At 40.3% G+C, this 22,939-nt stretch overlaps 1 protein-coding gene across 2 annotated transcripts in view; it reads left to right on the top strand.

Annotated features, from left to right (window-relative positions):
• The window catches only part of b3gat1b (beta-1,3-glucuronyltransferase 1 (glucuronosyltransferase P) b), a 35,490-nt gene extending 13,519 nt beyond the window's left edge, over positions 1-21,971 (top strand). For both annotated transcript variants that reach the window (XM_061055947.1, XM_061055946.1), the window contains 6 exons: positions 12,341-12,421; positions 14,871-15,019; positions 16,079-16,590; positions 18,349-18,645; positions 18,937-19,039; positions 20,835-21,971. In XM_061055947.1, coding sequence (XP_060911930.1) covers positions 14,902-15,019; positions 16,079-16,590; positions 18,349-18,645; positions 18,937-19,023 — 1,014 coding nt within the window. In that variant the 5' untranslated portion in view covers positions 12,341-12,421; positions 14,871-14,901 and the 3' untranslated portion in view covers positions 19,024-19,039; positions 20,835-21,971. The remainder of the gene's footprint in view (positions 1-12,340; positions 12,422-14,870; positions 15,020-16,078; positions 16,591-18,348; positions 18,646-18,936; positions 19,040-20,834) is intronic.
• Positions 21,972-22,939: the final 968 nt, after the last annotated feature.

The raw sequence follows: 22,939 nt of genomic DNA, 5'->3' as shown, positions 1-22,939 counted from the left end.
TGGAAGGCGGGACATAACGTTGGGATGGATTTGATTGGATTGGTTGAAAATGAGTAAACGCCCCCTGAGTGTAGGATGAGTCCTAAGATGTTTGAAATGTTTTACTAGAAGAGAAAGTAGAGTTATTTTGATGTAAAATGACTCAGATAATTCTTTACTGAAATATGTTTGGCAGATAAATGAACATTTAACAGGAACGCTGGATTAAAAAATGTTTCATTTCATGGACACTTTAGTGACAGCTACCTGTTCTAAGGAAATAAGAAAATCTTTATAGAAATAATCAGTATTCTTTGTAGGTCATAAAGAGGTTGTTTCTCAACCGAAAGGTAGGGGGTTCGATCCCCAGCTCCAGCAGCTACATGTCCGAAGACCCCAAGTTGCCCATGCTGCTTTGTCAGCTTCGTCAGTGTGTATGAATGTGATAAGTTACTTATGATGGCCACTTCACATCAAGCAACCTTTATCATCAGTGTGTGAATGTGTAGCACTTTGAGTATAAGGCTAGAAAAGTGCTATACAAGCTCAAGTTCATTTACTATTCATTTCAGTCCATTTCCTTAGCTGATAGTATCTCCTCACAGGAGCTTTAATGTTTTGTGGAGGGATGACTTCTCAATATATTCTGCTATTGACTTTAAAAGTTATGTGAGCTGTTTCAGAGCTGGACGGTTGAACCTGCAGGATAAAATGTAAAGATCTTCACTGGTATAGGAGGTCATCATAAGTGTGCTGGGTCTGCGTCTTTGAAGCTGTTAATCTGCATCCAATATTACAGCGCCTGTCTTTTGTTGTGCACTCGTCTCCCCCAGGGTCGTTTTAATGTGAATCATGAATCTCTCAGTCTGAATCCACCTCGGAGCCCCGATCAGCCCCTGCCTTTATCCTGTCATTAGCAAACAGCATTAGCACGGATCTCCCAGCCAACACAGGATTTAATAGACAAGTTTGATATCCAGAGAGACCTATTTATAGTTTTCATGAGCTGTGCTGTACATTTCAAACACACAGTAAGAAGCTTTGTAAGCGCAGAATGAGGCTGGCTCCATCTTCCCCGCGTCATGCCTCCTCCTCCTCCTCCTCCTCGCTCTTTGATCCAGTCAGGGTCGGTCATTAGGGAGCGCTCGAGTGCAATCATTAGCTTTTTGATGTAAACCTGAGTCTTGTTTCCAGCACTTCAGCCTTGACTCCGGGTCCACATGTGCTCTATGATGACTGCTTATTTATCGTCAAGTCCTCCCTGTTGAGAGCGCAATCATGGCCCGGTACACAAACATACACAAGTTGAGTTGAGAGTTAATGTGTTGAGGTCAGTTTGGGGGTGAGTAAATGCTCTTGAACAATCAGACACAGACGTATGGCTTGTGAATCGAGGATCTGTTTATTTCTTTTATAGCATCCCAATCATCCTTTTATGGGCAATCAACACACTGAGCAATTACAACATGTGTGCTATATAAAGACCATTTCCTAGAAGTTTCCTGGACAGACAACTGGTCTCTTCACAGGAAAGAGTGTGTAGAGGTGGTTGATTGTTGTTTTGACAAGTAACACTTGAGTTAGCTTCATGGTTCAGTCGCCTGCACACACAAAGAATACAACACAGTCACCGCTGAGTCTCCACAGCAGAAAAACAAACCACTGCATGGTAATGTTGATGCAACGAAATGAACTTATTGTCAAACATAAAATGCAATCACACCTCAAATCTTTAAAGATGAAGACAAAGTTTAAGCATTACTATGCATCATGCTGAGTAAAGTCATCATTCATCATCTATAGCTGCAGAAAGCAAAGAGGAGAAGGTCAACTCAACATAGTCCTGTTGTCTATGGTTCCCTGTTTTACTGGTAAACTTTAATCAACGATATGTTTCCACCTTAGATGAGGAGTTTCAAAGTCGATCTAATATTACAACTACTTTCATCATTGTGAACAGTGTCTCTCCCGTGTCTGCAGATCACCCAGGTCCCCTGTTAAAGCATGATGTAAGTTTGGCAGGAAGAAGTTAAGGTACTATCCAGTTAGCCCGTCTCTGTACGGTTTGATGTAATGACTGGAGCTAAGTGGACGGAGACGGATGAAGCTAAGAAGAGAAAAAAAGAGAGCGTGACCGAGCAAGAAGCGCAGTGTACATCCCTGCAGATATTATTTAGAACAGATGCAACGTAATGTTATCTGTGTCATCGTGTCATGTTAAACAGCTTTCATACAACCCAAGTTATGTCTCAGGCTTACATTCAAATGAATAAATCCATTTTACAGCCTGTCTTAACAGTATACGACGCAATAGATTCATCCTGAATCTATTGCTTCCTATTGGAGTGTCCTAACTGCCCGCAAGTGACGCTACGTGAAGCAACGCATTTTTACCCCGACGCCCCATTTCTAATTTCCTTTGTGTTGCTCACATATAAAGACGAGGAAAGAGGTGGCTCTATGAGGAACTGACACTCGCTTTTCTGACTTAACAGAGCATGTTAGCTTGTTGTACAAAGGGGAGATGACGCTGCATAAAATGTATCCACATCCGTGATTGAAATGTTGAACTTTGACCTGTGTTGAGATTTGAGTCAACAGCTCCTAAATACAAAGCAACACACTTCAGTATGTCCACCTTCAACCTAGATGTCATATTATATGCAAACCAGGTCTTGTATGGATTAGCATCAACTTCTACAGTTTGAGTTTCTACCTGCTGATGTCTCACATCTTATTTCCTGTGTCAATATTCTCCATTGAAGATTCTGTAACGGAAATTGGGATTTTTTTCCACTTTCCTCACTGGCCTTTTTTTATTTTAATGATGGAAATAAATTCATCCTTAGCGCCTTGATCTTGGAGCTCATTTGTTTATTTTAGTTCCCTTATTTTTGAAAGCACTGTTAATTTTTTTTATTAAAGGAGCGTCCTGAGATCCAGTTTCCTTCCCTGCCATAAACTAATTATATATTTGTGCTTGTTTGGATCAAATGTTTGGATCTGGCTGATTGCAATGCGGCCTCAATTAAATGATAAAACTACAAACAAAGATTTGTCATGGGACAGGGAAACACCAACCAACGTCTAATCTAAACTATAGACTTTGAGGTTCTTTCTGTGTTGAATAACTCTTAGTGACAAAAACAGTTTGGGCATTTGCTGGCTCCGCTGGTGTAAAAGATCAAGTAAAGCACAAGTGACTGAATGATGTCACGTCACTGCTGCCCACCAGACATTTGGATGCTGCTGCTGCTGGTTGCAGTGACACAGTTAAAACCTGAGATCCAATCAGCTCGCTCGCCGGGATCACGCTCCTTCAGGACAGGAAGCTCCCTGGATGTGATTGACAGGAGTGTTTGTGTTTCACTGCAGTGCTCCCCTCAGACACACAGTTTAGTTCTTAGTCTTCATTAATAACCTCCAGAAGGGTTTTCTGTTTGTGCCTGTTAGCTTGCAGGATATCTTAAGAAAATCACCCAGCAGATTGATGCTCGCTGTGTGCAGCCTTCTCACTCTGACATCTCTCAATCAGTGCATGTTTACAGGATCATGTTTGTGCATGTGATGTGGATTTCCGTTGTTGATGATATGTTTGATGATGAAGAAATTCGCCGTTGAGACTGACTTGCTTTTAAACAAAATTATTTATTAAGAAGTTGCAGAATCACTGAACACGTCTGCCCAGGAGAGTCAAGAAGTCAATAACGATCTCTCTCGAACATACATTGAGAGTGCTATTTATATATAATGTCACAGGACACTTGAGGACATCTGTTTTCTGTCCTTGGGTATCTCTCTGGCCACAGGGGTCCCCTTGTTTACCTTCCACTGTGGGAGATCCTTATCTTAGATTTAGGCATTCCCTGGCAAGTCAACACCCATCTTGCCAACAACACCTCTGGGCAAACATTCAACTGAAAGGGGACTCCTCTTATCAGATACAAATTCTTTCCAGATGTGTGCAGTATACAACTTAAAGAGCAGTATAATATCTCTGTCCTAGATATTTAAGACACTTCAGATTCCCCCCTTCGAGACAACAATCTCGAAAACAAGAAAAATGATACAAGTATGATGTTAATTAGCCTCATAAGAATCACTTCTGTCCATGCTTAACCTTAGCAATATAGTAACATTTTTATTTGTGGAGTGTGAGAGCGAAAAACCCATCTGGCAGCTATCTTTCTTTATTATCCATCAAACAATCTAGACAGGAAAACTCTCTCACGGTCCCTCTGCCCCAGGCAACCACATATAGTACTCCAAACCAATCAAAAATAAAAGAGTTATGAAAACTGTATAGGATGATATATAAATGCATACATTTAAAACCTCAGAAATAAAATCAAAAATTATCCAAAGTCAGGCTGGTCGACCCATCGCACCTTCCAATGGACCTTTCCCTACCTAACACCACTTTCCCTAAGGATCGATAAAGAAAGAAAACACCTGAGGTCCCAATATATGCATCTTATACAGTTCCAGAAAACTCCAATACTAATCCAAAGTAATATGTTTTACTAAAAATATCTACTATAGAGTACAAAGTACATTATAGTTACCAATAATACAAGTTACATTGTAATAAAGAAATCTAATACTATAAAAACATACATAAAACATACGTATATATCAAACTGTTGCTTTTTAGCAGCATCAGCTTCTACTGTAATAACCCTTCAATGATTTTTCAATCGAAACCCCTCATCATGATGTCCTCATTCAGGGTCCGCAGTCCATTTCCATCCTCCATTTTCCTAAGTTTGGTTGTTCAAGTTCATTAGGCTGGAAGGATCTCTGGACAATCAGCCACCCTCACATTGGTTTCTCAAATATTGTCCTAGGAAGACAAATCAACAACCAGTATCTTTGCACATACAAAAACATCAAACATATATTCATATTTGTATCATACTTTCACATTATTCCACTACATGATTAACATATACATGATTAACATATTCCATTTTCCATTTCCCCCCTTTTATCCATTCACTCCTTATTCAAAATAATAGTGGTAATAATAGTCTACCCGCTCTTGTCCAATCTCTATGACCTCCTCATCTGCACTCAGGTCATTACCACTCAGTAGCATCAGAATCTGAAACACTATAGCTCCTACTGGTCCTAATTCTTATTGCATCCAAGCATTTGCAGACCATCCTGCTCCTTCTGATGGACCAAATTAATTCCTTATGAGTTTCAATGCGTCTATGACACTAGTCATATTGTCAGCAGCATCAGGGATCAAAGTATAACAGTCATCTCCAGTTAAATTTAAAACTTTGACCTTTAAGTGGCTTTAATCAAAACACCATTAACACCAACAGAAACACCTTCATCCAATTCAGACCTATGTGTTGGCAGATTTTAACAATACATTTTCGAACACATCATGCATTTTTTCACAAACACCTTGGATTTGCAGATGATAGACAGCGCCTAGACGTTGTTTAATTCCCAATTTTTCAAAATTAGTCTTACTGTTTTATTCACAAACTCTTTCCCATTATCTGAAGATATGCAGTCTGGGAGTCCCCCACCTTATGACCTCACAGCACAAAAACTTAAAAACTTGGCAGCAGACTGAGCATCTTTCAGCTTAGTTGGACAGGCTTCAAGCCATCTTGAAAATCTATCCACAACAACTAGCATATATCTTTTACCTCCTACCGGTCTTATCATATCAACAAAATCCACAACTAACTCACACATAGGACCTATTGGCGTCCAAACATTGTTTTTAGACAAATTGTACACCTGCCTATGACATAATCAATCTGCTCAAGCAAATACAGTACCCAAAAACCATACTTTTATAATCTTTCTCCTAACTTCCCCCTTGCACATGGGCTAAACCATGTGCTTCCTGAACCATCAGACCTAGAAGGTCTAACAATTTAATTATCTGAGCATTCACTTATCTCTCTACTTCCTGAACCTTCACTATTCTACCTTACAATTCCTTCAACATAAATCTAACTCCTTGACCTTTCCTGTAAACAACAGAAAAGTCCTCTCCAACCTCAGCATCTATCTATACTCCTCTGAAATCTCCTCTTTTCTGTCACATTCACAAGCAAAGTGGCTTAGCTGTCCACAATTATGACATATTCCTGAAGACTGTTGGAAATTTCCTCCTCTGCCTCTTCCTAAATTTCCTATCTGTGGTAATTGATTTGGTTGAGGCTGACTTTGCATAACCACAGCTTGTTTCTTCTCTTTCTTATTGTCCACCAGCTGTAGTTGGTTAAGTTTTCTAAGAGTCTCCTGGTCCTGTTCTTTCTGGTCATGGTCCTTTTTCCGACATAGCTCAACTTGATGTGCTATGTGATCCGTATACACACCTTTTGCCATGCTTCCAAGACCAACCACCTCTGCCAACTTGCTCCACACTGGTAGGGGCAACCCCTTCTATATCTTAGCTCTCAAAATTGATTGCTCCATTTGATTCAAATCCGGGTAATTTCCTGTGACATTTCTCCACACTTGATGAGCTCTTGACACATAAGCTCTTGGGTTTTCCTGCGGACCCAATGATTCAATAAAAATATTATCAGGGTGTACGTTTGTTGGAAATGCATCTCTCAATGCTCTCCATATTCGACCTCTACTTGCAGCCAACAATTCTGGATCATATACTGCAGTCGCCACATATCTATTAAGGCCTGCCGCCTGCAGGATTTCCTCCATCGCTGGGACCCCAATGAGACTAGCCAAGATTCTCTTAATGTCTCCCATGGCAGGCTGTGTTCCCACCAAAACCTCTTCTAACTTTGAAATCCAAGGATGTGCTCCATCCTGAAGAGTGGGTAACTTTTCAAGTATGTTTGACATATCTGTACTTTGCCAAGGCTTATACTCTAAATTTCGACCTCGCACAATTACTGGACACATTTTATCGAGTCTCTTTCCTTTTCTTGGACATAATATATACCCCAAAGTGTCAGACTTTTGAGACTTCTTCTTCTGTCTTTTTCTCTGTGTTTTTTGCAGTTCCTGTAATTGCTTTTCCAATAATTGCTTGGTTTCTGGACTGGTAGAGTCACTTATGTTCACAAGGCATCTATTTATAGTCCTCTCAATCTCTCTTAAAACACTGCATCCATCATCTTCCACGCCTGCACTGGCTGCTAGCAGGTGAAGATATGTAGGACCTTCTTTCTCTGAGTCTCCATCACTATCACTCTCATCTGTGATGTGATAGTTGCCCTCCTGTCTTATCACTGGGAGCTGAGGATAAACCTCAGTAAACTTCACTTCCTTCTCATAAGTCGGGCGCTTCTTTGCTGATGCAGTATGTGAAAAGGGTGTGTTAACCTTCTCCATTAACTTTCCTGCTTCCTTATCATTTTTCTTTATTTCTTGCATATTTCTGGTTCCTTTTTTCTCTTGCATCTTCTAACAATTTCTGTCCCTCATTTTCAAACAACTGCAGAATGCCAAGTTCAGTTTGTCTTTTCTCCTTACGTCTCTTTCCCCTTTTGCCTTTCTTCTGATTTACCTTATATGTAGACACAAGCACCTGTATTGTCTTAATCACATCCGGGTTCAAAGTCCCTTCTACTGGCCAAGGCTGGTCAATGTCAGTCCAACGCTTGCTCCATTTTTCTGATATTTTTGGAATATTTTTTATTTAAGAGGATTAGTCTTTTGTACTACATCAACAGGAGTGATTGCTTTTGTAATTTTGGTGTCCATCTTTGACATTACAATGACCCTCTTAGTTCCTCGTATTGTAAGTCAAACTGAAATAGTTAAAAACTATTTAGAAAGTACCGTGTTACCACACTTGAAAGTGAATGAATTTGCCAACCCCAAAGGAGACCAAAGGCTTCTTACTATGAAAGCAAAATCACTTGTTTATCACCTAATGCATCTAATCACACATTTTTATCTAAAAATTATGGAAATAATGTCAATGTTCCATCTCAAAATAGTCCCTTCTCAAGCTAGACCATACTCAGATAATGAAACCAGCATTCACAGCACTCAACAGCATTTGAATCAAATCAACTTCTCCACAAATGATCAATCAACTCAACAATACTCCATTAATTAACTAAATGCTTCAATTAGTCAGCCTGTTGCCAAGATTTCCTCCCAAATAATTGCAATGTGATATATACGAAGAAATACTGTAAGCACTATATGTGAAAACAAACTAAACATATGTCAAAAATGTTGACTATAAATAAATGTATTCACATATAGAGAAATGCAGGTGTTTGTTGAAAGAGTTTGTGGATAAAACCACACTGGCCTTGATCAAGCTGGATTCAGGATCCCTACGCGCTGTCATCTGCAAGCTTCCAGTGTTTGTGAAGTAATGCCAGGTATCTGCTCATCTGCCTTTTGGACTGATCCAGTTCAAACACATTCCATCTCCTCCAGTTCTCGCACAACATAGTAAAAACAGAGAAGACAAAAGGGAAACAAAACAAAAGTTTAGTGTCTTAGAGTCACTCTGAATTTGTATACACAATGCAATAACAATTCAGTGAAATATGCACACATTATCTGTCATTCATTTTTTTATAATGTGGTCACACACATACACACAAACAGACAGAAAGAGAAGTTCACACTCCAATCAGCCGGCAGTTTTAAACTTTATCAGGAGTTTTTCTGTTCTTTTCTCTAATCTTGCTACCTGAATGTGTACAGACTATTCTCGCTGCACTCTCCACTTCTGTTAGAAAACAGATACTATATATACTTCTGTATAAACGTCCTTTATTAGGCTCATGTGTATTTATCAGATTAAATAAACATTCTCTGAGGGGCTCATATTTTTATCAAATCGAATATATAAACGTCCTCTGAAACAAAGGCTCATGGGTTTTTTTAACACTGATGAAGCAAAAATGTCCCCTCTTATGAGTTACTAAAATCGTCTTTAACCAATCTCCTGCTATATATGCCTATTTAATAATACATCTATTCTATTTATCAATCACACACATACAAGAACATTTCCGGATCAAACACACATAGCTTCACAGATCTATCTAAATCACAGCACAAGAGACAAGACATAGACCAAGACAGAGACCGTCCAGCAGCCACACACACACAAAACACTTCAGGCTGTATAGAGCGAGCGCACACACATTCCAAGAACAGCCGCGCCTCAGTTCAAATTTTAAAGTCGACTCATTTATAATTTTCCCTTCTAACTTTTTTACTTTGGCCAAACTTTTAACAAATTATCTTTTAACAAATTACTTCACACTGCATGCTTCAATGAACACATTTTCCTTTATTCAGCGCTTATTTTTCCACTTTTCTCAAAACTCTTTTATCTTTATTTCTTCTCTTCACTTTTCATCTTTTTACTTCTCTTCTTTATTTCTCATCTTTATTTAATCTCTGTATTTCCTACATTATATGTTTAATTTATCCAAATACCCTGGCCAGGGATCCCCTTTGTTTTATTTTTATTGTTACTCAATTTGACTACTTCTTAAAGCCAACTTTCACTTCAGTGTCTAATTTACACATGACTTACTGTTAAGAGGATACGGGCCCTGTCCTTCTTAAACTTGCATAGTTTTTTAGCTAACTGGTCTCGTTACTTGTTGCACTTATGCTAACTTTACCTTTCAACTCTTATTTATCTACCTCTTATTCTCTTTTCTTTATTCATTTTATTCCCCTTTAATTACATACTTTTTAACTCAATAAACCCCAATTTAGACAGAGAATTACTCCAAACTTCAACACATCATTGCACTTCAGTTCTTTGACAGTGGAGCCAAATTTCAGACAGAATCAGCTCCCCAATGTGTGAAAAAACAGACACTCACGCTCTGAGGTAATGAAGGAATGCAACCACTGAAGCTCTCGTCCACTGCAGAAGGCCCCAACTGATCCTGTTCGTGACGCCAAAATTGATGTGGATTTCAGTTGTTGATGATATGTTTGATGATGAAGAAATTTGCCGTTGAGACTGACTTGCTTTTAAACAAAATTATTTATTAACAAGTTGCAGAATCACTGAACACGTCTGCCCAGGAGAGTCAAGAAGCCAATAACGATCTCTCTCGAACATACATTGAGAGTGCTATTTATACATAATGTCACAGGACACTTGAGGACATCTGTTTTCTATCCTTGGGTATCTCTCTGGCCACAGGGGTCCCCTTGTTTACCTTCCACTATGGGAGATCCTTATCTTAGATTTAGGCATTCCCTGGCAAGTCAACACCCATCCTGCCAACAACACCTCTGGGCAAACATTCAACTGAAAAGGGACTCCTCTTATCAGATACAAATTCTTTCCAGATGTGTGCAGTATACAACTTAAAGAGCAGTATAATATCTCTGTCCTAGATATTTAAGACACTTCACATGTGTGTAGGAAGAAATGATCCCCAGATTCTTCACCTCTGTTTCTTGTTCAATAGGTTCACCTTTCATTCTGACATTTAGCGGCTCTGTTGCAGGGCACTTCCTCATAGAGAAACAGATTGACTTTGGTGTTTAGTGTTGAATAAGAGGCATCCAGCCAAGCTGACACTTTTTCTTTTGGCTCTGAGGGAACTATCAGGAGTAAATATTTTTAATTGCTGTAATGAAAAGTTGGTAAGTAATAAAGTTATTCCATCATTCCAAACGGCTGTGTTTACCCTTCAGTCACCTTAAAACGAAGGACGCAAAATTACGAGGATTTGGAGAGTGAGTCATTTCTTTCCAGTATGATTTGCATTATTAATTAGCCCGTCTGTATAAATGACACACTGTTTCAATATGACCCCATTAAACCTGACCTGACGTGTTAATTAGTGAGCACAACCTTTGATCTCACAGTGAGGTTGATCCTTTTTAATCAAGGATTAATTATGTCTAAAGACTGGTGATTAAGCAGCAGAGGATCCGGCTCATGACGAGAAACAGAAGCAGAATCAATCCTGTGTTAGTGTGATTATATCTGAGCTCAGATACTGAAGGATGCAAATAAACCAAATTGTAAGTGCGCAACTGTTTTCACTATACTAATATATATACCATATATAGTATTTTTTGGTTTCATTTACGTGTACTTTGGCATAAGTGTTTTTTGGCATTGTTGTTAATTAGAGAAACTTCAACGGTTTTGGAGGCTTAAAGTTGTAACTCTTTCAACACAGGTTTGAAATAAAATAGTGTCCTGTATCATTGACTTGATACCACAAAACTTCTGAAAAACTCCTTAAAATTTTCAGGAGGAGCTGCATGTGTGAATGCAAAACAGCCGAATGTTTCACTCAGACTTTATCCAGAGTTTCTCCTCCAGCCTCCTAGTATTTTTCCTGCATTAAATCCGAGTGAGCTGATGTGAGAACGCAGCAGGATATAATCAGGAGAATTCACCTTGAGCGGCTGGGAGGGGGTGGTGACGTTTATTCCCTATCGGTGCACTGTGAGCGGACTGTCTGAACACGACCAGTAAGATCTTTGTGCACGTTATTAAACTGCTGCGTTACATTTCTTGTTCACCACTTTGTTCTTCTCCGCTCTTTTGTTCATATTGTGATTCTGTCGAGCTAAACGTAGCATTGATATAAATAGAAATATTCCTCTGACAGCCTCATACAGCACTCTGTTTCTTAGTCCAACACTTCTGCATCGTTCCTTGCGTCATATCCCTTATGGACACTTTAGAAATATTATTTTTAACCGCCCAATAGCTGACTTATCACTGTAGTAATTTCAAGCTTTTAAATTATTTTAGTGTATATATTTTATTGTTCTTATTGCTCTTTTATTGATTTTATTTTCTGTAGTAGCTTTATCTCATTTCTTGTTGTTTATCATTTATGTATGTTTTCTCGGCATCATTGTAAATGAGGGTCACCCTCAATGATCTCTCTGAGAACTTAAATAAAGGTTGATGATGATGAAAAAAAAAAAAAAATGTCTTACCTCGGGAGACCCCCCGCCCCCCCATCCCACAGGGAAAGTCTCCCGCTGTGAGCTGCAGATGTGAACAACCAAAGCCGCCCTCCTGAAATCAGAGGAAGAAAAACTACCTGGAATTAAAATGCCTTTAACAGACTTTAACCCTTTGGTGATGAATCAAACCTGAAGCTCCAAAATACTGTTGATGTATCGATTGTTTATGCTCCCATGATGAATAAAAAACATTCAACACATGCAGAGAAACCCAATCACAGAATCGTAACTCTAGTGTTTTTTGTTTTTTTTATAAACCCAAATCAAAGACAGACATGTTAATCAACCGCCGATCACATAAACAAGAGACAGACTTTTCATTAAATAGATTTAATAACAAAAACATTTCTTCAGCGCTATCCTGTGATTCATGACAGGCTTGTTAACAGAATCTAATGCTACATCTGTTTTCTCTCTGCAGAATTATCGAATGAAACACACAGCCTCCTCTTCTCCAGGCCTCCGCCCTTCAGCTGACCATGTGTGATGGATATGAACAAAGGTAAAATCCAATAGTGTGCTACTATAAAGTGTCTTTTCCCCCTGCTGATCCACAAACAAACATGACATGGTGGTTCATATGGTGATGTTTTAATACTCCTGAATGACATGAGGAAACATTTATCATGACTGATCGTTTCTTATTTTTTTTAATGACTGCTGATGCTACAGATTTTTTTTGTTGAAGATTCTGTCAGGTATGTTGAAATGTATTTCTAAACATTGGATGGTAGTTCTTTGGAAATGGATATAACATTAGATTTATCAGTAAGACGAGACAGATTGCATAAACGGAGGCTGGGTCTGTGTTTCATCCCAAGCAGCAACCTCGGGGGTGAAAAGTGAAGCCAATGAGGAAGTGCAAAACTTGCAGTTCGTCGAGTGTCCACTTGAGGCTGGCTGCAGAAGCACAGGAAGTCATATTCACACCCATTCAAAAAAAGCAGAAATTAACATGTTTACAGCCTGGTCTAAATTAAATAGGTCTGATTAGTTATTGTCATCATTGGCACACACTGTATGGGGGTTGAATTTTTTTTAACGGCTCTGTTTTGATTTTGAAAACGTGTTACACAAAGTTAGGCGTCTAGCTGAGATGATTGACAGGTGGGTGCGATGTAACGGTTTGACAAGAGGCTTAAAACCCGCCTCAGCTCCAGCTCTCAGTCTGTCGTTAGGTTGACTGAAAGTTAGGTTGAGACAGGATTTCCAACATGGCGGCTGCCGATGAGCCTCCTGCAGGAACAGATGGATGACATCACTCAGGCTGAATACATTAATATTTACAGTCTGTGGTTTGAACTGTCAATAAGGTCATATTTAGTCTGTCACTTAACATATCAAACTTCTACCTCTACTGAATACTTTATAATACACTTCATATGTTTTTGTATCTATCTTTTATTTTGTCTTACTCTTTTCTGTTCTGTAATGTTGGAGCAACCTGGCACAAGAATTTCTCATCTTTTCTTTTCTTATTTTAGAAAATCTTTGATTTAAGTTTTTATTGGCTGGAAACAGGAAATTAGAAATAAAGGCCTTGCAGTCTCCGCCTTTGGGATGAATCATTTCTTATTTAAGGTTTCATTGAACCCACACACAAGAGTCAGTCCATTACGTTTCCGTCTGTGCAGAATGTTTCCAGGCAGTGTTGGCCGGAGCCTTTCAGCCGCACTGTAGCCTTCTTTAAATAATTTACTCAAATGTTCCCTGCTCACCAGCGTATTTTCAAATGACAAAAAAACGAGAGTTCATAGCCTTTTCTGACCTATTTTCATTGGAGCAGCAGCTCCAGCAGGCTCCGTCGGATGAGGCTTTCCTGGTAGTTTGTGCCCTGCAGCAACAGTGATAATAGAGGACCGCCATCGTAACGTGATGGGCCATTAGACTGAAAAAACTCAGTCAACCAGTTCATCCATTCATGAGCTGAGGACAGAAAGCAAAAAAAAAATAACCCTAAAGCAGCGAATCCTTTAGAAATGACGATAGTTCTGAATGTACTCTGGTGAACGACATGTTCTCCCTTTCTCCATCAAATCAATGTTTCTGCCCGAAATGTTTATTGTTGCCATGGAAACACTATATGTTACGTCAAAGAACGCAACATAAGGGAGCGTGAGCTGCTTCTGAAAGCTGTCGTTCTGTTACTGTATGTGCTGCTGTGATAAAAACTTCATGTGAATTATACTTGGCTACATTAGCTCGTCGGTAAACACATTCTCTTCCTCAGGTCGGTTTCGCCCGTTCCTCTTTACTAAGGTCAACTCGGAGTTTGTTTTCATCGCGGTGGGGATGTAGTAGCTGAGAGAAACACTTCCATGATTCAATGCCATGAAGTGATCTTTTGTTATTGTTTTGTTTGAGAGCCCCATGGTGATGGAAGTTTGAGGATGTTTTGGTTTGTGTTGATGTTAGCACCCCCTGTGGACAAAGCAGCACATCTCATCCCATATAGCTGATCTTTTCCTTTACCTTTAAGTAGAGTTTTATGACTGAAAAATCTCATCCTATTTTCTTATAACAGTGAAACGTATCACTGTTTTGAAATCTTCGCAGTTGAAAATGTAAATAAAGACTTTCCTGCAGCATGTCGTCCAACACCTACAGTACCTAACTGCAACAGTTTCAGATATTAAAAGGAACAATATAAAAAAAGTCGATCTTTATGCCGATGGTCTCGTTTGCTTTCCTAGGTCATGAAGAGGCATCAGTATTCATTTCAGACAGTTTCATAACAACACACAAAACTCCTCAAAGGAGCTTTACATGTTATCTATTTAATGTGCAACTATTAAACTAGTCAAATGTAAAAAAAATCTAAAAGAAAAATCCTAACTGGTTATAAAAGAAGATATTAGTTCAACAACATTTAAAAAGCTTCTGACAGCTTGGTGCACATCTCTGTGGTTTCATATGTTTGTGACCAGTCACTTGTTTTTCATGCCTGGCAGGTAGTGCGATGACTCAGGTCTGACCCTGGAGATGCCGAAGAGACGAGACATCGTCGCCATCGTGTTGATCGTGTTGCCGTGGACACTGCTCATCACTGTTTGGCACCAGAATGCCATCACTCCTCTGCTCGCCGCTCGGAAGGGCAAAGGTGAAATTATCCATTTAAATTTTTCTAGACCAGCATGCAACAAATGTGCTTCTGTTACTTAAAGTATGGATCTGATCCAATGCGCCCTGACCTCTGGTACAGAAGATTCACATGTTTTATGAAGGCAGGGTTCAACGCGCAGAAGATGGAATCAGTTTATTTACGAGGGGAGTAGCTCCAAGAGGTTTTTAATAAACTGAAGAATGAGGAAAATGCATCAAAAACTACATTTAAAACAATATCCAACCATTTGATAAAGCAAAGTAATTACATAGATACAAAACAAGACAAGCAACAAAAGAACAATTATAATGCTAGTAACAAATACATATTAAAAAATAGGGATAGAAACGAAAACATGACAACAATGAAAAATCAGAAAGATAAGAAAAACACTGAAGGAATAACAAACAAGGCGACGCCTGCAAGCTAGTTCAGGCCATCAACTCGAGCTGCACTGATTTCACTTGACATGCTTCATTCTTAACAATCACCTGACAACATCTCTTTCTAATTAGTCTATTTAAGCTGTAAGATTTCCCGTCTCTCCCTCTTTGCTCTTTCATTGCTCTGACCTGCACCAGGACAGCACTCGTGCTCAGCCCCACCTCCTCTACCCCAGCATCCACCTGTAGGCTCCGACTGAGGGGTTTAAATATCATCCCATCACTCCTTAAATGTCTGCAGATAAATTAAAACTGTGAGAAGTGACAACAAACATTAATTATGATCTGCTGCAATAAATATTTGAAACAATGCAAACCTGAGTTGTCTGACTGAACTAGTAAAACGCAATGTTGTAACTGTTATTTTAAAAACAGTCACAGAGTTTACATCTCTTATAGCTTTGTGTAGGGAGCTCCAAAGTTTTATTGCATGGTAAAAATTATGAATACTATACAAACTTCTGCACACACATTTACATTTCATGTAATATTTATTATGATGTGTGCTGCTACCCTCTTGGCCAATGTGTTTTTTGTGCTGTATGAATAAAGCTGCCTTGCCTACTCGACAGCACACTGAGGCTCACTGTAATCATTTCCTCTCCTGCATTAGATGACAGACGTGATGGTCGCTCGGGCTCCAGGAACACCTTCGCCTTCAAGGAGTCCTGCTCCCTTCAGAACCGGGACATCGTGGAGGTGGTGCGCACTGAGTACGTCTACAGCCGGCCTCCTCCATGGTCTGACATCCTGCCCACCATCCACGTCATCACCCCCACCTACAGCCGACCCGTGCAGAAGGCCGAGCTGACACGTCTGGCCAACACTCTGCTGCACGTCCCCAACCTGCACTGGATCCTAGTGGAGGACTCCCAGAGGAGGAGTGCTCTGGTCAGTCGACTCCTGCAGGAAACAGGGCTGAACTACACCCACCTCAACGTGGAGACACCCAGGAACTATAAAGTACGAGGGGACACCAGGGATCCCAGAATACCTCGGGGTACCATACAGAGGAATCTGGCCCTGCGGTGGCTCAGGGAGACATTCGGAGTGAACAGCAGCCAGGCGGGGATCGTCTACTTTGCAGACGATGACAACACCTACAGCCTGGAGCTGTTTGACGAGGTAGTCATAGTCATACAGGCTCCACTTTGTTGTTTCCTCTTGTTTCCATCCTTGCTTTTGTTCTACTTAGACCTAGATGTACATCACCTTGGAAAAAAGCAACTACTAAATGAAACAGTAGAATTTGAGACCTGTGATGTAAAACGTGCAGGTGATTCTGCAAGCCGTAACCTCCTCCTGCAGATTGCTCCAAAGCTGAGGAGACCTGGTGACAGAGGCAGCTTGAGTTTTAAGCCTTGACATTGCAGCTGAGCGTCTTTACAGCAGATGAAGCATGAAAAATTGTCCAGATGTGTAATGAGCGATGCTGCAGTGCTACAAGGGATAAAACTGTCTTATTGGCGCTGCTTATTGCTTCAGGTTATGAATAGGTGTGAGGCTTCAAACGGACCCAGTGGTGCCACAGGGAAGATTAATTAAGTTGTAAAGGCAGTTCTAAATCCAACAGGAAGCCAATATAGTCAAAATAAAGATTGGGGTAATGTTGTCTGATGTTGAAGGTTACACCAGAAAGAAGAGCTGCGGCATTCTGAATTATTTGGAGGCAAGAGAGTGACTTTGGTCACGCCAGACAGGGAGGAGCCGTCAGGTCTAGTATAAATTAGTTAGTGTGTCAGACTGTATAAGAGAAGAGGTCGAACCACTATGTTGATCATTAGCGTTGGATAGTTTTTTTTCGAGTGGGTGCTCAGGGGGCTCAGCTTTTCAGATTTCAGGAGGAGGGGCACCAAGGAGAAGAGGTTGGGGACCTAAAAGAGATCATTTAACTTTATCGTACTCTAGATCTGATTGATGTACTAAATGAACATGCTGACTTTACTGCAATAGTCATACTTCACCACATCAATACAGAGAGTTACTTCTGTTGAATAGAAAATACAAAAATGTGTGTGTGTGCATAGCTCAGCTCTTTTTGTAAACAGAGAACACAGCCGAAAGAGGCACATTAAACAACACAACAACAAATTAAAGCTAAATTACAAAGACAGAAAAGTAATAATACAATCAGACTCAGACATGTACTTGTACACCTAAAAGTCTTTCTTTAAGGCAGATCTTATTTATTTTCTGGAAGTCACCTCTTACAACACATGTTTGTTTTATGTGGTCTACGGTTTGGTCTCATGATTTAAGTTTAGGTGGATTTTGTTGTTTCCATGTCACATGAGCATGCTGTCTTTAAGAGGACTTTAGACAAAATATGAAACCATGAACGGGTGATGAAAGCTTTTACCTTTTAAGAGGGGTAGAATATTTTTGCTACAACCACTTGTTACAGTCTATAGTTGGAGGTAGTGCTGAAGTCAAGACCAAACTAACCAGGACCAAGACATACCCGAGACCAGGACAAGACCAAGACATTTTAAATGTATTTAATTATGGATCGAGACCAAGACATTGAGGCACTGACACTGAGTCGAGACCAAGAAATAGTTCAAATAAATTTGGTCTTTGTGCATGGGGTTGTCTTGGCAACTCCGGTTGGATTCCTTCACGGCAGATTTTTTCACGTTTCTTTAATGCTTAAGATTTATTGGTTTGTGAAATTGACTTGGTGGCTCCATTGAGTCGGGGGGGGGGGGGGCATGTGTCCCCTGTGTGGCCCGTTTTCCAATAAAACCAATGGAGAAAGGGAGACCTCTGAAGCATTACCTGTAATACCTGTAGTAAAACCTGTAAATGTAATACAGGATTCATGACATTTAAAACGACTCACCTGAGTGACTTCCACCTTTCTCTCTGTTTTTTAACTTCCAGATGCGCTCCACTAAAAAGGTGTCAGTGTGGCCTGTGGCCTTCGTGGGCGGCCTTCGTTATGAGTCGCCTAAAGTTAACACCTTCGGAAAGGTGTACGGCTGGAAGACTGTATTTGATCCACACCGGCCGTTTGCTATAGACATGGCCGGGTTCGCCGTGAACCTGCACCTCATCCTGTCTAAACCTCAGGCTTACTTTAAACTGCGAGGAGTGAAGGGAGGCTATCAGGAGAGCAGTTTATTAAAGGAGCTGGTCACTCTCAGCGACCTGGAGCCTAAGGCTGCTAACTGCACCAAGGTAAGAACAGGAGGGTCTCTGATGCAACCTTTGTGAACCTGCAACACAACATGCTGCTTCTGTAAATGCTGAGGATGACTCTTTAGATCCCTGACTGTCAAAACAATTTGTTCTTAACGTCACTCATCTGTCAGAGTAAAGCTGATATGAATGACACTTCTTTCTTCCTCCAGACATTTTGTAGCAGGTGTGATGAAATAGAGAACTACTGCGCTGCACTGCGAGCAAAATGCCTTTTTTTAAAGTGTTTCATAACACAGTATTTCTCCTTCCCGTCCTCTTTCCCGGCAGGTTTTAGTATGGCACACACGGACAGAGAAACCTGTGCTCGTAAATGAGGGCAAGAAAGGATTTACAGATCCTAATGTGGAGATATGACAGAATTCTATCACAGGTAAGAGCAGAGATTTAAAAAAATAAATGCTAATGAGTTTATTTCCACTCAGTTATTCCAGGTCATGGGTCAAAGGGGAGCATTTTAAATTATCCTCACCTAAAAGTTAAACATGTGAAAGGGGTTGTCTCCTGAAGACATTTTTTAAATCAGTGTTCTCTGATTAAGGGCAGAATGAAAAAGCTCAACACCTTCTCAATGGATTACAGTGAAAAATTATCCACACCTTCGTGGTCCCAAGAGGTGACTCTTAAATATATCAGTTATCCCTTACCTTTCATTTATTGTGATATGACAAAGTCAAGTTTAACTGGGGTCAGCCCTATGTACCCTATGTTCCCTTAGCCTTATGTTACCTCAGGCCAATGTTCCCTCTGCCCTATGTTCCTTCATCCCTATGTTCCCTCAGCCCTATGTTCTCTCCGGCCTATGTTCCCTCAGCTCTATGTTCCTTCATCCCTATGTTCCCTCTGCCCTATGTTCCCTCTGCCCTATGTTCCCACTGCTCTATGTTCCCTTTGCCCATAGGTTCCCTCATATGTTCCCTTAGCCCTATGTTCCCTCTGCCCTACGTTCCCTCAGCCCTATGTTCTCTCAGGCCTATGTTCTCTCAGGCCTATGTTCCCTCAGGCCTATGTTCCCTCAGCCCTATGTTCCCTCAGCCCTATGTTCCTTTAGCCCTATGTTCCTTTAGCCCTATGTTCCTTTAGCCATATGCTCCCTCAGCCCTATGTTCCCTCATCCCCATGTTCGCTCATCCCTATGTTCCCTCACCCCTATGTTCCCTCAGCCCTATGTTCCCTCAGCCCTATGTTCCTTTAGCCCTATGTTCCTTTAGCCCTATGTTCCTTTAGCCATATGCTCCCTCAGCCCTATGTTCCCTCATCCCCATGTTCGCTCATCCCTATGTTCCCTCACCCCTATGTTCCCTCAGCCCTATGTTCCCTCAGCCCTATGTTCCTTTAGCCCTATGTTCCTTTAGCCATATGCTCCCTCAGCCCTATGTTCCCTCATCCCCATGTTCGCTCATCCCTATGTTCCCTCACCCCTATGTTCCCTCTGCCCTATGTTCCCTCTGCCCTATGTTCCCTCTGCCCTATGTTCCCTTAGCCCTATGTTCCCTCAGCCCTATGTTCCCTCAGCCCAAATAAATAAAATAAATCGCTCACTTTTCTATTTGACCAATAGGCCAAATTTCATTTAAAGTACTCTGATTTATGACTAAACACAAGCAATACTTATTTATCGTTCATCATCAGCTAAACTAAGTATATTGTGCTTATCAGCATAAGTTGGACCACACAAACACATTATTTTTTAACATTTAACATTTAACATGCTAATATGTAAATGTTCAATAAGGACTGGACATGCATTGTCACTGTGAGCGTTGTGCTGCAAATATAGGCACTACAGCATGACTCTATACTACTCATTGCATATATTTTTAAACTGATATTTTCCCCCTTCAATAAAAAAATATGTCTTTTTTGAGAACTTGTAAGGGACTTGTTGTGTCAGCACATAGTCGTTACAGACAGCAGCAAGAAGACATCATCATCTCCCAAACTCTTTACCTTGTCTACTCATCTACAATATAAGAAATATATATTTCTTAAACTCATTCAAACTGGAAGGCAATTCCAAACGCTAAATTTATTTGTGACTTAAACATGCATGTGGAGTAAAGAAAGGCTATATGTGTTAAAAAAAATATCCATTCGTGGTCCAAGCTTTAGTCTTGTCAATAAAAGTTCTGCTGGTAACTCGTCCTTTTTTCATCTCTGTGTTTCAGAGGAGGGGTTTCTCCTTTGTACTCCACCTGGATTCACATCCTCAGAGCTTCTTAAAGCAATAGCCGAGGTCAGAAATGTTATCACAGCACAGTAGCTGCTCTTCACCACCGCTTAGAAATGGAGGCACACACCAGTCCACCGCTGGAGGACACATAAGCCATGTGCGTGATCCGTCCACAGAGTATCAAAGCACAACAGCACAAAACAAGCCGACTTGTTCGGCTCGAAGCGCTGGCTGATGCGAGACACTGGTTTGAGGTGCCAACAGGAGGATGCCAACTGATGTCTCCCCGGAGAGATGAGACAAAGGATGCTGCGCGATTTCAAACTGCACGAAGAGATGCCACTGCAAGCAATAAAGAGCCCTGTGAGCGCAGAACACACCAGCCTACCATCCAATTAGCATTAAATAGGGCCCTTTTGTTCTGGAGCGAGCTGGCTGTCGGGCACAGGGCTGCACAGATGAATAAAGGGGTCCTTGTTTAAAGTGAGTCAGCAGTGACTGACAGACTGCATTGAGGGGATCTGAGCCCTCCCCGCTTGTACTGTACAACACTGAGCTATTTAGATAGCACCCTGAACCCAGCACTAATTAGGAGTCCTGTTACTTCTCCACACACTCACTCTGCACATGTTGAGCACAAACACATGCACTTAAAAACACGGAGCAATGATTTATTCCAGCACTCCGTTGTGTTAGAGTCTTGTTTATTTGTTATATGCTGTAACACTACTGAAGTCTGCTCATATCCAAGAGAAAATTCAGCATTTCTATGGACCTGTCTACTTCTTCATAAGCTAATTAAGATCCCAGTGGGAGCACTGACGGCTTCTCAGCCCAATTATTTATTGTTCAAAGTAACTTGTACCATTAACTTCTCAGTCGTGAGCGCTGCTTGTGTGAGTCGACCGCATACGAGGCCATTAATCTGAAAATTCATGTGCATCCTTTTCAAATAGCCGTTTTACACAATCTAATTATTCCCACCATGGTTGGCTGGCTGAAAGGGATAACTTTATACTCCGTTGACTTGCAGTAGCACTTTTTAAAAAATGCTAATGTTCTCATACTGTGTGACTGTTAAGGGATTGGTCAGTAATTTATTGGTTATTCAGGCATCTGAAACCTTGAACTTGAAAGGCTCTATTGTTTGTAAGTTGTTTTGATCACTCCTCATCTGCCTCTTTGTTGTTTTATAAGCTACGAGGTTCATTTGCCATTTTCTCAGAGATGTGGAGGCTTTAATGCCTTAAAATGGTGTCCTTCTGTGTTCCAGGTATGAAAATAAATTCACAAAGAGGAAATCTGACAAATGGTGATATTTTAAATGGCTATATTTTAAGTCAAAATAACATATTTGATAAATGAGCTAACCCCAGACAACAGCTAACATTAGCATACAACCACTTCTTTTCTGTTTGACAGTGTTACATTATACGGTGACTCACATATTCCTAGCTAATAGTAATATTTGCTAGCTAAAGATTCATTTTGCTAGCTAAAGGTTGTGTTATATAGCTGAATGTAGGTAAGCTAATGACAATGTTTACTTGGAGCTGTTGTGACATTCCTGTTGTTCCCAGTTTGTAAATAAAATAGACTTGAAAAAATGACAAGAATGCCAGTTTAAATCTTGAGGGACATCAGGCTGTATTTAAAATCAAAAACAACATTTCACAACTCCTGAGCTAACATCAGACAGTAGCTATCGTAAGCAAACAACCACTGCCTAGTGTTACAAAGTATGATCCTAGCTAATGTGGGTAATGTTAGCTAACAAAAATGTATTGCATTTACCCCAAAAACCAAAAGGTTTTTGGACCCCTTATCTCGTAATTATGGGATCTGTATCTCATATTTACCATATAAGGTGTCCGAAAGGTTTCTTGTGATTATGCATAATTAAAGCCTTGAGCTTGTAAAAACATTTAAACCTATGTGCATCACATGATATGTAAAAGACAATAGTGTTGGGCAGTAACGTAATTGTATTTTAACTACATCTTTCTAGAAGCTTTGTGGCTTATTTCTGAATCAAAAAGCTTTTCAGTAGGTTAGCTGTTTTATAAATTAGCCTAAATAGGGTGGTAGCGTCCAAACAAG

This window comes from Labrus mixtus, chromosome 14, assembly GCF_963584025.1.
Source record: "Labrus mixtus chromosome 14, fLabMix1.1, whole genome shotgun sequence".
Lineage (NCBI taxonomy): Eukaryota > Metazoa > Chordata > Actinopteri > Labriformes > Labridae > Labrus > Labrus mixtus.
The sequence above is the reverse complement of the archived record's forward strand: the minus strand, read 5'-3'. Positions and strand labels throughout refer to the sequence as shown.